Source organism: Schistocerca serialis, chromosome 1 (assembly GCF_023864345.2).
Source record: "Schistocerca serialis cubense isolate TAMUIC-IGC-003099 chromosome 1, iqSchSeri2.2, whole genome shotgun sequence".
Taxonomy (NCBI): domain Eukaryota; kingdom Metazoa; phylum Arthropoda; class Insecta; order Orthoptera; family Acrididae; genus Schistocerca; species Schistocerca serialis.
This window is the reverse complement of record NC_064638.1, coordinates 1,077,221,373-1,077,234,616: the sequence shown is the minus strand read 5'-3', so window position 1 is coordinate 1,077,234,616 and position 13,244 is coordinate 1,077,221,373. Positions and strand designations below refer to the sequence as shown.

The following is a 13,244-nucleotide window of genomic DNA, read 5'->3' as shown; positions in this document are numbered from 1 at the left end:
TATCAGCAGTTCCAACAAGCGGCCATTGTTGTGTTGCAGGCAGGAGACGCGCGCCGCCGCAGGCCCGGCCGGCTGTAGGGCGGCAACACCCCTGCAGGATGCCGCCCCCGCTCGCCACCATAGTGCTAGTCGTCTCTACCGTCCTCAGCATAGCGGGTGAGTAAAGTGCAGCGTGTTCACCGTGCACATCTACCGCAGGGGTTAGCAAATGGCTTGTAGTTTGTTCCTGCACAGTCTCGTGACATAAGAGCAAAATGGTTCAAATGGCTCTGAGCACTATGGGACTTAACTTCTGCGGTCATCAGTCCCCTAGAACTTAGAACTACTTAAACCTAACTAACCTAAGGACATCCCACACATCCATGCCCGAGGCAGGATTCGAACCTGCGACCGTAGCAGTCGCGCGGTTCGGACTGAGCGCCTTAACCGCGAGACCACCGCGGCCGGCGACATAAGAGCAAGATGGAAGTGTTTTATGACCGATCAAGTCCTTTACTCTGAAGCGAGTAAGAGCGCAGTCCCTCGTATTTTAGAGCTTCCGGCCTGGCCTTTTTTATTTTTTGGTTTAGTAGAACTGCTCCAAATTTAGGTGTATGTCGGGATATTACTTCTGACACCCAAGGCAGACTGCTCGCACAGTCGTTGCAACAATAACAGTGACGCAGTTAATTTCCCCCTCACTTCTCCTGCATGTCGAGAAGTCAGATGTGGAGGCATGGTCTGTTTTTGACCTCGAAAATGAATCAAATGCTACAGGTATCGGAATCAGAATCACAGAGCAAATAGTCCGGGCCTGATTTGTTGGCAGTCTATCATTTTCTTTAGTGGAAGTTCGTCATGAACAGTAACAATTGTTCAGCTTACAAATGTATTTACTGATCTGATATTATATACAGGGTGTCCAAAAAAAGACAAGCTTTAGGGACAGGTTTCTTACACCAAAACAAGGGTAAAATCTAGTAAATATGAGCTCTGAATGCTACGAGCTCTTGTATCTTCAATACTATGACAAAGATCTCTTCTACTGCAAGGACTCCGTGACATCGCTTTCCGTATTTTGGGAGGAGGTAGTATAAACCAAACCAAGAAAAAAGTATATTAAATATGGGATTTGAAATGCATACCTTAAGACTACGAGCACTTGTTTACCTTTTGTAGTGTGAAACACATCCCCTTCGGCTGAACAAGTGGTTATGGCTCGTAAGGTATGCATTTTAAAGACCAAGTTGACGAGACATTTTATCTTGTTTTCGTCCTTACTTCCTCCTCCCAAAATATGGAAGGCAAAGATCTTGACGTAGAAGAGATATATTACATAGTATAGTATCAAACATGAAAAGATGCTCTTAGCTTTTGCGGTATACATTTTAGAGCCGATGTTTATTAAATATCTTTCTTGTTTTGGCGTAAGGAAACTATAACATGCCAATGTGTGGGTTTCTTTTTTTGTCACCCTTCAAATGCTAATCATTTTCTAATTCTTACGATATTAATCTCCACTTGGTATAGGCACAAAATAATTTCATAATAACATTGGAGCCTCACAGACGCACAAAAACAGATCCCAGATGGGCTTTGAACGTCCCTCGCCTTGTTTTTGACTTAAGTAAAGTTAGAACAGAATAAGAGATTAGGTCAGTCATTATTTCCTCGATCATTCGTAAATTGGAGAGCAAAAGCTGCGATAAAATGTGCGAACTGTCAGTGGTAGATTCGTGGATACGCGGGAAGTCTTTTCGTGCTACTTTCGTCCAAATCGATCTGTTATCTATCTTTAAAAGCTAAAACATGATGTCGATAGCCATGGCGCTGTAAAAGGAAGCGGAAAGAACAGCAGCCCTTGCCAAGTGACGTATTTTCAATCCAGTTTGAATTGCAGCACTGTTTCCTTAGAAGGTCAAAAAGACTTCCGTACCCGCTTCGCTCCCGTTAAGCGTTAACGATCCACTGTCCCACGACGGCGCAGAACGCGACTGAAAGCCGCACAGTGTTTCCCAGAGGCTCCGACCCTTCGTTAGTGGCGGCCCGCAATCTGGCATGTGAATCTGACAGCTTGCTCCAAGCCGGTGGCCAATAAAAGCATTTCACCTCCAAACTGACGGCTGCTCAGCGTGAAACCTCGTGGATGGCCCATATCCCCCGCGTAACACCCATGGTTCAAGGTCGCCCCTTCGGGACTCTTTGAGAAGTGCTGTTGCTACCGAAGTGACTGAGCTGTAGACATTTTAGTATCTTTATTGTCTGTTCTGCGTTTTGTCAGTCGCTGAGGGCTGTAAGAAAACGATTAAAAGCATTGTTACAGAGCAAACACATTATTAACACTGAATTGGTGCTAATAACAGCGCAGCATTGTCGTATGGAGGAACACACAGGAAAAAATTAAAAATTTTGACATGCTGAAAATTTACTACGAATCCTGTGGAGAGTAAAAACGTGTTAAAAAAGTTGTGCGACTCTAAGATTTTCAAATTCATTGCATCAGTCTATATAACACCTATATCCTGATATCGGAATAAGAGGTTTCGTACTTAACGTAATCTTTGTGTTAGGTGTAGTTGTTTGTGGCCATTATTTCAAACACATGAAATGTATTCGCAGTTGCGAATATGTACGACCATCAGTTGTATAAGGTTACGATGACAATGAAAAATTGCGACTGACCGGGACTCGAACCCAGATTTCCCATGTATTACTCTTAGTTAATACAGTTACCGTAAAGTTAACGCCGACGTTTATACATCTTAATACTCGCTTTCTTCATGACAATTCACTTCGCTATGCGTACAGATCTGGGCCAGCTGTCTACTTACCACATTCTATTTCAGTTCATTAGTTTTACGTGACCTACGTGACCTTTGTCGATTCTTGGTCGTGAACTGCCGCCGTGATTGAACAGGAAACACGGTTCAAGTAACAGCGATTCTAACAAAGAGAAACAGTAAGTAAAAGGGCATGAGGAAAGATTACAGTAGACAGTAAGTGGAACACAGAATAACCGTTCAGCCTCTGCTCATTAGCTGGCGCTCTGATCTTCGGCAGGTTTCCAGGTAATCCATTCTATTATTTAAGACCCCATCTATGCTTGAGGTAGTTCACGAGTACACAAATTTCTGTGACGTCCTCTTTCGATAAAGCAGAATTGTTCGATAACACGGTGGCTTGTTTAACGTAGTTACAAACATACTTTGCTGGAAACAGAAACAGCATCGGCAATTTGGAAGTAAACTTTCGAGACAGATTGATTACCGATAAAAGTGCGGGTAATGGCTTAAGTAACCTGGTGAATCTACGGTTGTTACCTGTTCGTCCTTGTCATACGACGTCTCAGGAGTAGGACAGGAGCGGTACAGTTAATCGGTTGTCCTACAGTGGACGACTTTTCCTGTGTTCAAAATGTGAGTGAATGAACATGATTAGCTCTTCTCAGCGTTAGTTTCCCGCATCAAGGATGCGATTTGAGAGATCGGCATCTCTGCAATCCACTGTGAAGTGAAGTGTATGGAGAGACCGCCGTTTCTAGTATACCACATACTACGGCTTCTTTCCGACCCATTCGCGAGGAGGGCAGGATGGATGATTGCTTCCATGCCCTATTTTGCGGTGTAGTTACAATAATCTTCGCAGTCATCACAGAAGCGATAGGTCGGATGTTGTTAGAGGGTCTTCAATACTGGTTCTTCAAGTTTCGTAAGTAGGCTATCGCGATATAGTAGGCATCTATCTTCAAGCGTCTGTCGTGTATTTGATAGGCGCCATACGCATTGGAGCAGTAATTTACGAGTAATATTTCAGTGTGTTTTTACCAAATGATTACAAAGTGCAGCTACCTACGGAGGTCCAGTATGGGCTGTATTTATCATCGAAACTTGACAGATATGATAATGCGTTAAAATGCAAAACTGATTTACGCTGGAAAAAATTGGTCCCAATTTTTGCCACCAGATGTAAACCTGGCGTTGTACAGCTTCTCTGGTGCTATTATTGAACAAATTGTGTAAGCGGCGATCAATAATAAAATCAACATTGTGCCTTTATCATACATTTGATCTTTTCCGCCTACGTGCCGTTGCTAATCCACTACATATGGAAACATTTCTGTACGTCTTTGTTGCATTCACAGCACCAAATTTGTGCCTGGTGGTCAAAACTGGAACTAAATTTTTTCTCAGCGTAAATCGGTTCCGTATTAACGCAGTAAAATATCAACGAAGTTTCTCTGCCATACGATTACTACAGCCCAACTGCACTTTAATTATAACCATCTGGAAGATTGATTGCACTACCCCATTAGTCTCCCAATGAACAGAAATATGTCATGAGGTAAGTTTGTTTACAGTTTGTTTACAGTTAAATGAAAAAGGAAAGAATAGTGTAACGGTAGCGCAGAGCTCATCATAATAGCTGATAGTTCGTGTATGATAAAGTTCTTCAGTCTTTATCGCTTTCGCTATAGCTTGCCACTGCTGGCATGTTTCTTAAATCAAAAGTTCTCAATGCCTTAAAAGAATCTCACCTACAACATTGTCTTGCACGACGTTCCAATAGTAAAATTAAGTTCTTTTTTAAAGAATTCCCGTAATCTGCTGCGAAGAAGTGTTTGTGACCTCTGCAGTAACAGTTTCTCTTTCGTGGTTTAAGGCAGGTCAGTTGCAAACGTAGCAGTTGCAACGAGTGTCGCAAGTGTCTGACACTACGAACGGAAAGTTGCCGACTGCTGCAAGGTTGCGCGAACGCCTGCGTGAACTTGATTCGCATTCCGCGCGCGTCTTTCGGCGAAGGGCCCAGAAACTTGGTTACGCAATGGGCAGGCGCGAGCCGGATCCCGCGAGCACGCGCTCCAGCCGCCGGCGGTCCGTTCACTTTAATTCCAAGAATAGGCGTCGCTACCTGCCTAATGACTGGAAGGCGCGGCGCCGGCGTCGCAGCCGTCGTCTGCGTCTGCGGCGGCGGCGTCTTGAGCGTATGCCAAGACGGGCGGGCGTCGCGACGGAGGCGGGCGCGCCGCGGCGCGGCAGGGAACTAGGTCAGTGCTCTCTATCGTCTGGCCGCGGACCCCCAGCGGACCGCGCAAGCTCGCTGACATTTGGGACCGGCTGGGCCATAAAACGCGTCTCTCACTACGCCGGCTGACCGCGGCCAAGTTTAAACCCGGCGCTGGAATGCTGCACCTCGCGGCACGTCGCTGCCTTCGCTTGGCAACAAGTACTTAACCTGAAATCTGCAATGCTGCTTACTGCTTCTCGTTTAATACATCATTTGTACTCCGCAAGCCAACGCACGGCTTGTGGCAAAGAAAATGAAGTCTGTAAAAATCGTTTCCTACATCCTGCCCCATTCGTAAATGGTGTGCAGATTGAGACATCCCCGACGTCTGTCTAATTCTTTTTTTACAGTTTTACCCATACGACCATTAAACAAGATCTCCCTCTCCAATTTCCCTCTGCCCCCCCTCCCCCGGCCAATTTCCCTCTGCCCCCCCTCCCCCGGCCAATTTCCCTCTGCCCCCCCTCCCCCGGCCAATTTCCCTCTGCCCCCCCTCCCCCGGCCAATTTCCCTCTGCCCCCCCCTCCCCCGGCCAATTTCCCTCTGCCCCCCCCTCCCCCGGCCAATTTCCCTCTTGCCCCCCCTCCCCCGGCCAATTTCCCTCTTGCCCCCCCTCCCCCGGCCAATTTCCCTCTTGCCCCCCCTCCCCAGGCCAATTTCCCTCGGCCCCCCCTCCCCAGGCCAATTTCCCTCTGCCCCCCCCTCCCCCGGCCAATTTCCTTTCCCCCCCCCCCTCCCCCGGCCAATTTCCCTCTGCCCCCCCTCCCCCGGCCAATTTCCCTCTGCCCCCCCCTCCCCCGGCCAATTGCCCTCTACCCCCCCTCCCCCGGCCAATTTCCCTCTGCCCCCCCTCCCCCGGCCAATTTCCCTCTGCCCCCCCTCCCCCGGCCAATTTCCCTCTGCCCCCGCCACCTCACCCGGCCAATTTCCCTCTGCCCCCGCCACCTCACCCGGCCAATTCAATTTCCCTCTGCCCCCCACCTCACCCGGCCAATTTCCCTCTGCCCCCCCTCCCCAGGCCAATTTCCCTCTGCCCCCCCTCCCCCGGCCAATTTCCCTCTGCCCCCCCTCCCCCGGCCAATTTCCCTCTGCCCCCCCCCTCCCCCGGCCAATTTCCCTCTGCCCCCCCTCCCCCAGCCAATTTCCCTCTGCCCCCCCCTCCCCCGGCCAATTTCCCTCTGCCCCCCCCCTCCCCCGGCCAATTTCCTTCTGCCCCCCCCCCCCAATTCCTTCTTGGCATAGGTGCCATTCCAATTCATGGCACTGTAGATATTGATAATGTTAAAAACCTACAGGAACTACTAAAGGTTTGTGTACTTCCACTAGTCAGTTAACTCTGTCATTCCATACTTCGCAAAAATACTGAGCTATCTACTTTCGAGGGATGTACCTCTTCCAGGAGACGTTGCAGTTACGTTTCTAAGATACATCCACCAGTCTGCAGTTGACTGTTACTATGCTGATTCGTCTAGCGCCGACAGATTCAATAATGGACATTGGAAATTTTAACACATACCAGAGCATGATAGCTGCAACCAAGACTAGCTCCTTGCTTGCTACGAAGTAACAACCAGATCGATTGACAGCTAACGGGCGAGTGAGTGCGTTAACCGGTGGCGTAGCTGCTGGCACGCGAAGGTGGGCTGTGAGAGCGGGTTTTATTTTGGGCGGCGCGCCGCTACTTTGTGGTTTACCTCCGAGAGGGTGGAACCTGGCAGTATGAAGGCTTCTCCGCTCGCGGTGCGTCTCTCGGCCACGGGCTCCGCGCATTGCGGTGCACGGCTTCGAGTTACACGCTGGTTTCCGGCTCGCCAATCTGCGCGCCGAGGCACGCCCTGGCGCAATCCTCAGTGCGGTATCAAGTTGCCGCTGTGTATCAAGCGGCCACCGCCGCCCTAGGCCTTGTACTTTCATTATCTCGTGAGTTGCGGCCGTGGCCGTGGGCGTTGCGATACGCCTGCAACACCTGCATCTACTTATGTGCATTCAGCAAGCATCTGTGCAGTGCATGGCTGATGGTACCTTGGGACATAATGTCGTCCCACGCCAAGACCATTGCGCAACAAGAGTGGCGCGTTGTCAGAAAAGAGCACACGTTCCTGGATTCCTGTGGGCACAGTACAAATAATACGTGCATCACTGTGTGCGACTGAATGGCACGGCAAGTGGAAACGTACAGCAAAGCCGAAGTACGCGATATTTCGATTCTGGTGGGCGAAAAGAATTGCACACAGATTCAGCGTGAAATTCTATAGATTTGTGCAGTATCACATCCTGTGTCAACGATTTGATTAGGCTGCTCATATGTGGGTGACGCTGGTGGGGAAGTCCAAATCGTGAACCATGCCGTTCCCCTTTTTTTCCGGAAGCTGACAGAACATCCGAACGGAAAGAGCTTTTTCGACAAAGAGGATGTTCACACATCGGTTCTCGAATGGCTCCCTGATCAAGAAGCGGATTTCCGTTATTGAAGAACTGAACGGTTGGTAAAATGTTGTTTAGAAACTTGGTGACTGTGTTGGAAAGTAGTGTCATGTATCTGTGTCACTTTGAAGTGTAATGCAGCATTCAGTGAAAGTTGATTGGCAGCGGTGTGCGCACGAGCGTATGTAAGAGGGCTATATCTGTGAAGGTGTCGTGTTAACTACCGTAGGGAATATTTGTCAGCAGTTAATTGCAACAAACACATACGCTAAAATCAGCGAAGATACTTCTTGCCCACTGTATACTTAGCTATGCAGAAGCTGTTCAGACCTTTTAGCACCATATTGTATGAATAATGACGGTTAATAGCAAGATGTGCGGTTTGAGAATGGACGTGTCAGCCCGAAACCTGTAACCATTAGAGCTGAATTTTATATCGGTGCACCTGAGACGGCATGAGGGGAGAAAAGAGACTTGTCATTATGGCTTCGTATGTACTTTTTATCTTATTCTCACAACCACGTGTGATGTACATGATGGTGGCAGCAGAATTATAGCACATCTTTACTCGAATACTGGTTCTACGGGTTCTTTAAATGTACGTAACGGAGTTCTGCGAGAACAACGCCACATTTATCCAATGACTCTCATTTAAGTTTCCCCGAACATCTCAGTTAATTTTATTCGTGGGCGTTACAGAACAGTTACGATCCTAGCAGCACGTTCGATGAATTCTTAGGAAACCTGTTATCATCCCTGCTTGATACGCATTCCAAACACCGAAGTAATACTCTAAGAATTGGTCGCATTAGCGTTTTGGCTGCGAATTACTTTAAGATGCCCTGCATTTTCCCAGAACCCTTCCAACAAATTTAACTCTGTCATTCGCTTTCATTGCAAAGAATGAAATGATTTTTCTCACCTTCCCTATGTGTTTCGTTCACTGATTTCGTTTTCAAAGTGTTGTAAACACGATCGTTTTTACTTCATTCGATGGCCTTGCATCAACTCTGACCACATTTGCTTGAAGTATAATAGAGACAAACCTACTTTCTGATAACTGTACAGTCCGTAAAGTATTTCCTGTGTAGCATAAACAGTAATAGTTAAAGTATAGTTGTAGGCATGTGAAATAGCAACATGAGTTAGTTATACTGCACTTGTCAACTATAGCAACTTAGAACCTTTTCAGAATCAATATATTTTTGATCCAGCAGCCATTATGAATTAACACTTAGGAATTACAGGCCAGAGCATCTCATTTGCAAGCAGAAGACCTGGGTTCGAGTCCCGGTCCAGCACCAATTTTCAACTATCCCCATATTTTCAATCAGTACCCACTCGCAGCCAATGTCTGTAATTCCTCTCTCTCTCTGTGTGTGTGTGTGTGTGTGTGTGTGTGTGTGTGTGTGTGTGTGTGTGTGTGTGTGTGTGTGTGTGTGTGTATTCAGAATCGTTATTCTGTCTGACCTTACCACACTTAACTACAAATTGATCCTGCGGAGCATATGATGTCACATGCGTTTGTGGTAGTGTGCGGACTAAAGTTGTGCGTATCCAAACGCAATCGCATTCCCTCCCACGCTCCAAAGCCCCTGAGAAGAAATGTGTTATCGGGACGGCCTGCCAGTGTTTGCGCTGGGCGGTTGTTTAGGTGGCGAGGTGACGGTCCGGGCAAACACTTGCCGCGGCGCCTATGAACCTAGTGCGAACCTCTCCCACAGCGCAGCTCTTAACAGCCTGACGCACCACTACTGTTGGCAACACTGGATTCACCACCTCAACTGTGCGGTTTCATATCATCTTCCAGTTATTACAGAAGTTCTCGTTTACGTTTACACTCGGTAGTAGGTGCAACTGGTTTTATTAATGTTCTCTGTCATGTATCTGTTGGGAACTGAGATGGGGCAACTACTGCCTGGTTTCGTGCTCCATTCACATGTTAATCAATAATGAGCAAGACTGCGCTCCCGGTTACAAATCGAGGTAATTGTTTCATTGTATAAAGTTGACAATCAATTATCTCTAGACATTTATTTATTGATTTATTTAACCTGGCAAGATTAGGGCCATCAGGCCCTCTCTTACATCTAACCAGGCATTCTACTTATTTTACATTCATACGTTTTAGTAGGCATGTTAAACAACATCTAGTACAAAAAGTGAAATAAACAATTAGAAAGGTACACCTGGAAAAATACATACATATAGAGTTTATATTCGTAGATCATAAGTACTGTTATAATTAGACATTATTGAAGAGACAAATTTTAGATAGGAGTGCTGGCAGTAGGTAGTATGAGGGAGACTCATGGTGAAGGGAGTAGAAGAATAGACATGATGAAACATAATTAAGGAAATATAAAGGAAAAGAAGATTGCCTGGCTAATAGAGATAGATGAAGGGGAAGGCATCTCAGGAGCAAGATAGAAGACGCTAGCTTTACTATTTGACAGATGAGAGGATTGGCCTGGTTCATTGTCATTGTCATTGTCTGAAATGAAATGCTCTGTCGATGGGCTTCGCATTGCTTAACAGGAAGACACCAGACACTACACTTAACCATCGATTTACATAGAGGTTTCCTAGGTTTCCTGACAAGTAGAGACAGATTCGTGTCGGTAGAAGAAGTGTGAAGGAGAGTGAAAAAGTGAATATTTTACGATGTTATATAATGGTTTAATGTTTTCGGAAGAGAACTGGAGTTTTAATCAGTGTATACAATTTTTTTCTCTGAACAGGTTAATTGCTCTTACTTCCTTGCCTTATTGAACAATGTTTATAGTAACAAAATAAACACTCTCCTTCCGCCCTTCATTTCAGTCGAACAGAATCGCTTCATTTTTTTTTATTTCAGGCGAATGATGCGGTGATTTCCACCTGTACATCATGGTTTGAAGTTCTCGCTCTTCTTGTCCAAAAACCTATAAATGAAATACTTTCTGCAAATAATAATAATACTAATAATAAATATTGTTTTTTGAGTATAATTTTAATTTCAACAGAAACACACAATGTATTGCACTTAGAATGTCTGAGGGCAAAAATTGTGATAATAGACTGAAATAAGTGTAGTTTACTCTTTACAATTTATCATATACGTTAAATTATAGCGATGCTTACACCCAAACCTCCAGATGTCAATGAGTCAGATCGGTACCAAACACCGTACCTATCAACACAACTGTACTCCATAGGTTTCTACTTTCGGTTAACGAAGCGAAAGCAGGCTGCCAAAAGAACACTGCTACAAACTCCGAAACGCCCTTTTACATGTCAGAAAAATGTTCTCCCGCATAATTTCACGTGTAAACTGTTAAAAAAAAAAAGTTATCAGTGGATTTCGAACTCGGGACCTTAGTACGACGATATTACGCTCTAACAGCTCACCCAACAGAGATCTTCACATTAACAGCTCACATATACGCTTTTTCTGTACTCCGTAGTTGTGGTGTTACTTTTAATTATCGTTTACGCATGTTGTACTGGACGACAGCACACAGCGCGAACTAAATCGATGTTTTAGTTGATACTCTATCGACACACAACGTTTGGTACCGATCTGAGTGTCTGACATCTGGAGGTTTGGATGTTAGATAAATTCAAAATAAACTTGATATTACTAACACGTATTAGTGTGTGCACCTCAGTTATTTGGTCTGTCGTCAATAACTTTATTGGAATTCGTCCCGTTCAGTGTTTGTCTCGCCAGTAGATAATCTGATACATACTGTCATTTCACCGCGTCCTCGCAGCGTAACAAATAGCTGCCTTATCTGATTGGAATCGCCTGCCACTGTTTGCCTTGTGCTTACTGTTCACTCTAAACAAAAAATACACTGCTCTACTCAGCGGTTTAGAGCCCCGAAAGTCTACGGACGTGGAAATTCTATTCTAAATCTTAATTCGTGGCACATGGCTTAAATTATTTTAGGACATCTTTGGCCAGGATAGTGTAGGTGACTACAAAATGATGCACGGTAGTGAAGAGTTTTGGCTTCCCAAGTTTTCAGGCTCAGTATTCTGGCGATGTCACTCGTCGTCATTGGGTTACTGGTGTACTGACAACAAAATAGTTGACTACAACGATGAGAATGAGATAGAGGTGGCACGTCGACGAAGCATTGTGCCACACACGCAGGAAGTAGCATCCGGCTGGACTCCCGCGAATACTTGTCAGTAATTAAGAGGTTATGTATCACTTATTTCTGAACTGAAAACGAAGCACGTCGAGGAAGTAGTTCGACGCAATAGAGAAGTAGCATAACGACGGTTGTGGTGGTAGTCTTCGTCGTCGTCTGCCGAGAACATATTCGTGCCTGACGAGCACTTACGGGCAACTCGAGTAGCGGAGACGGGGCGTACAGAGCGAATGGGGCGGCACGGCTGTAAGGCGCCGGGGATATGTATCGGAATGCCGACTTGGCTGTATTGGAACTTCCTGAATCGTCTCGCCGCCGTCCCCGACGCAGCCACGTCTATTTCTAGCGGCCGGCAGCCGGGCGGACCGCGCCGGGGTCTCGAGACAAGGTCGTCTCTAGGACTAGGATACACTGCACCCGCCAGGTCACACGTTTCTAGACGCTCCGCCCGCCCCACATCCGGCATCCTTTCCGTCTGCACTCGTCCTATCGTTAGCGCCGGTCTAATTCTGTGCCGCTATACGCAGCGTGTAAACACGGACCGACCCTGTTCCCGCCGGTACTGCGTTTTTCGACTTCCACAGGTGGTAGTATTGTTCCCCGAGACAATTTACGAGACAACAGTGCGTACAATTTCAAATACTGAGCAGCTTATATATTCAGAACTCTTGACACTTAGCGGAGCATATTTGGAGAACGTATAAAATGCGCAGGGTGTTACAAAATTCATGTTACACACTTCTAGAGGTTGTAGAGGCAGCTTCATCTATTAAGTTTTATATAGGAATCCGTGTCCCGAAACGTCATCCAATGATGCCACAGAGCATGAAAGTTACAGGCGCTGGCGCCTGTGAATGTATGTAGATACAAGGGGATTCAGTGAGGTTATAAACGTTCTAGGATGGTGGAGAAGGATAAATGTATCAGTTGGAGGTAAGGGTCCCGGCACTGGAAACGAACGAGTGGAGAGTGATAAGCGAAAACATTTTTGATACTTCAGACAGTGGAGTACATGTGTTGGTATTGCTGTTGCTAAGATTGTAGGGCAGGCAACCTTCAGATGTGGTAGTATAGACCAAAACAAGAAAAAAACGTCCAGTAAGTATGTTCTCTAAAATGCATCCCTTAGGAGCTATGAGCACTAATTCAGTAGTGGAGATGTGTTTCGCAGTAGCGAAGATGACCAAGTACTCTAGCTCCTCAGGTATGCTTTTTAGAGCATATATTTACTGGACGTTTTTTTATGAAAGTTACCTACCCTACAATTCTAACAACAACATTGCCAGTACACGTATTTCCCTGTAGACAGTATCAGAAAAATTTGCGCTTATAATTTCAGACTCGTTCGTTTCCGGTACAGGGAACCTTACCTCAGGTTGATACATTTATCCTTCTCCATCATGTTTGTGACGTCATCATAGAATCTGAATACATACATTACAGGTGCCGGCGCTTGTAACTTTGACGCTCTGTAGCGTCGTTGGATGATGATTCCTGACATGGCTTCCGATCTAAAAGTTGATGTACTAAGTCCGTTCTACAATCTTCAGAAGTGGTACGTGGTTGTGAAACAGCCTGCATAGTACAACAGAGAGAACATTGCAAAGAGTGTAGTGGAAAGCCGTTATAAATTTC

General features: G+C 46.0%; 1 protein-coding gene across 3 annotated transcripts in view; it reads left to right on the top strand.

Moving 5' to 3' along the window:
- LOC126415935 (protein spitz-like) overlaps nucleotides 1-13,244 on the top strand; it is a 496,935-nt gene that overhangs the window by 419,724 nt on the left and 63,967 nt on the right. For all 3 annotated transcript variants that reach the window (XM_050083469.1, XM_050083468.1, XM_050083467.1), the window contains one exon: nucleotides 40-156. In XM_050083469.1, coding sequence (XP_049939426.1) covers nucleotides 99-156 — 58 coding nt within the window. In that variant the 5' untranslated portion in view covers nucleotides 40-98. The remainder of the gene's footprint in view (nucleotides 1-39; nucleotides 157-13,244) is intronic.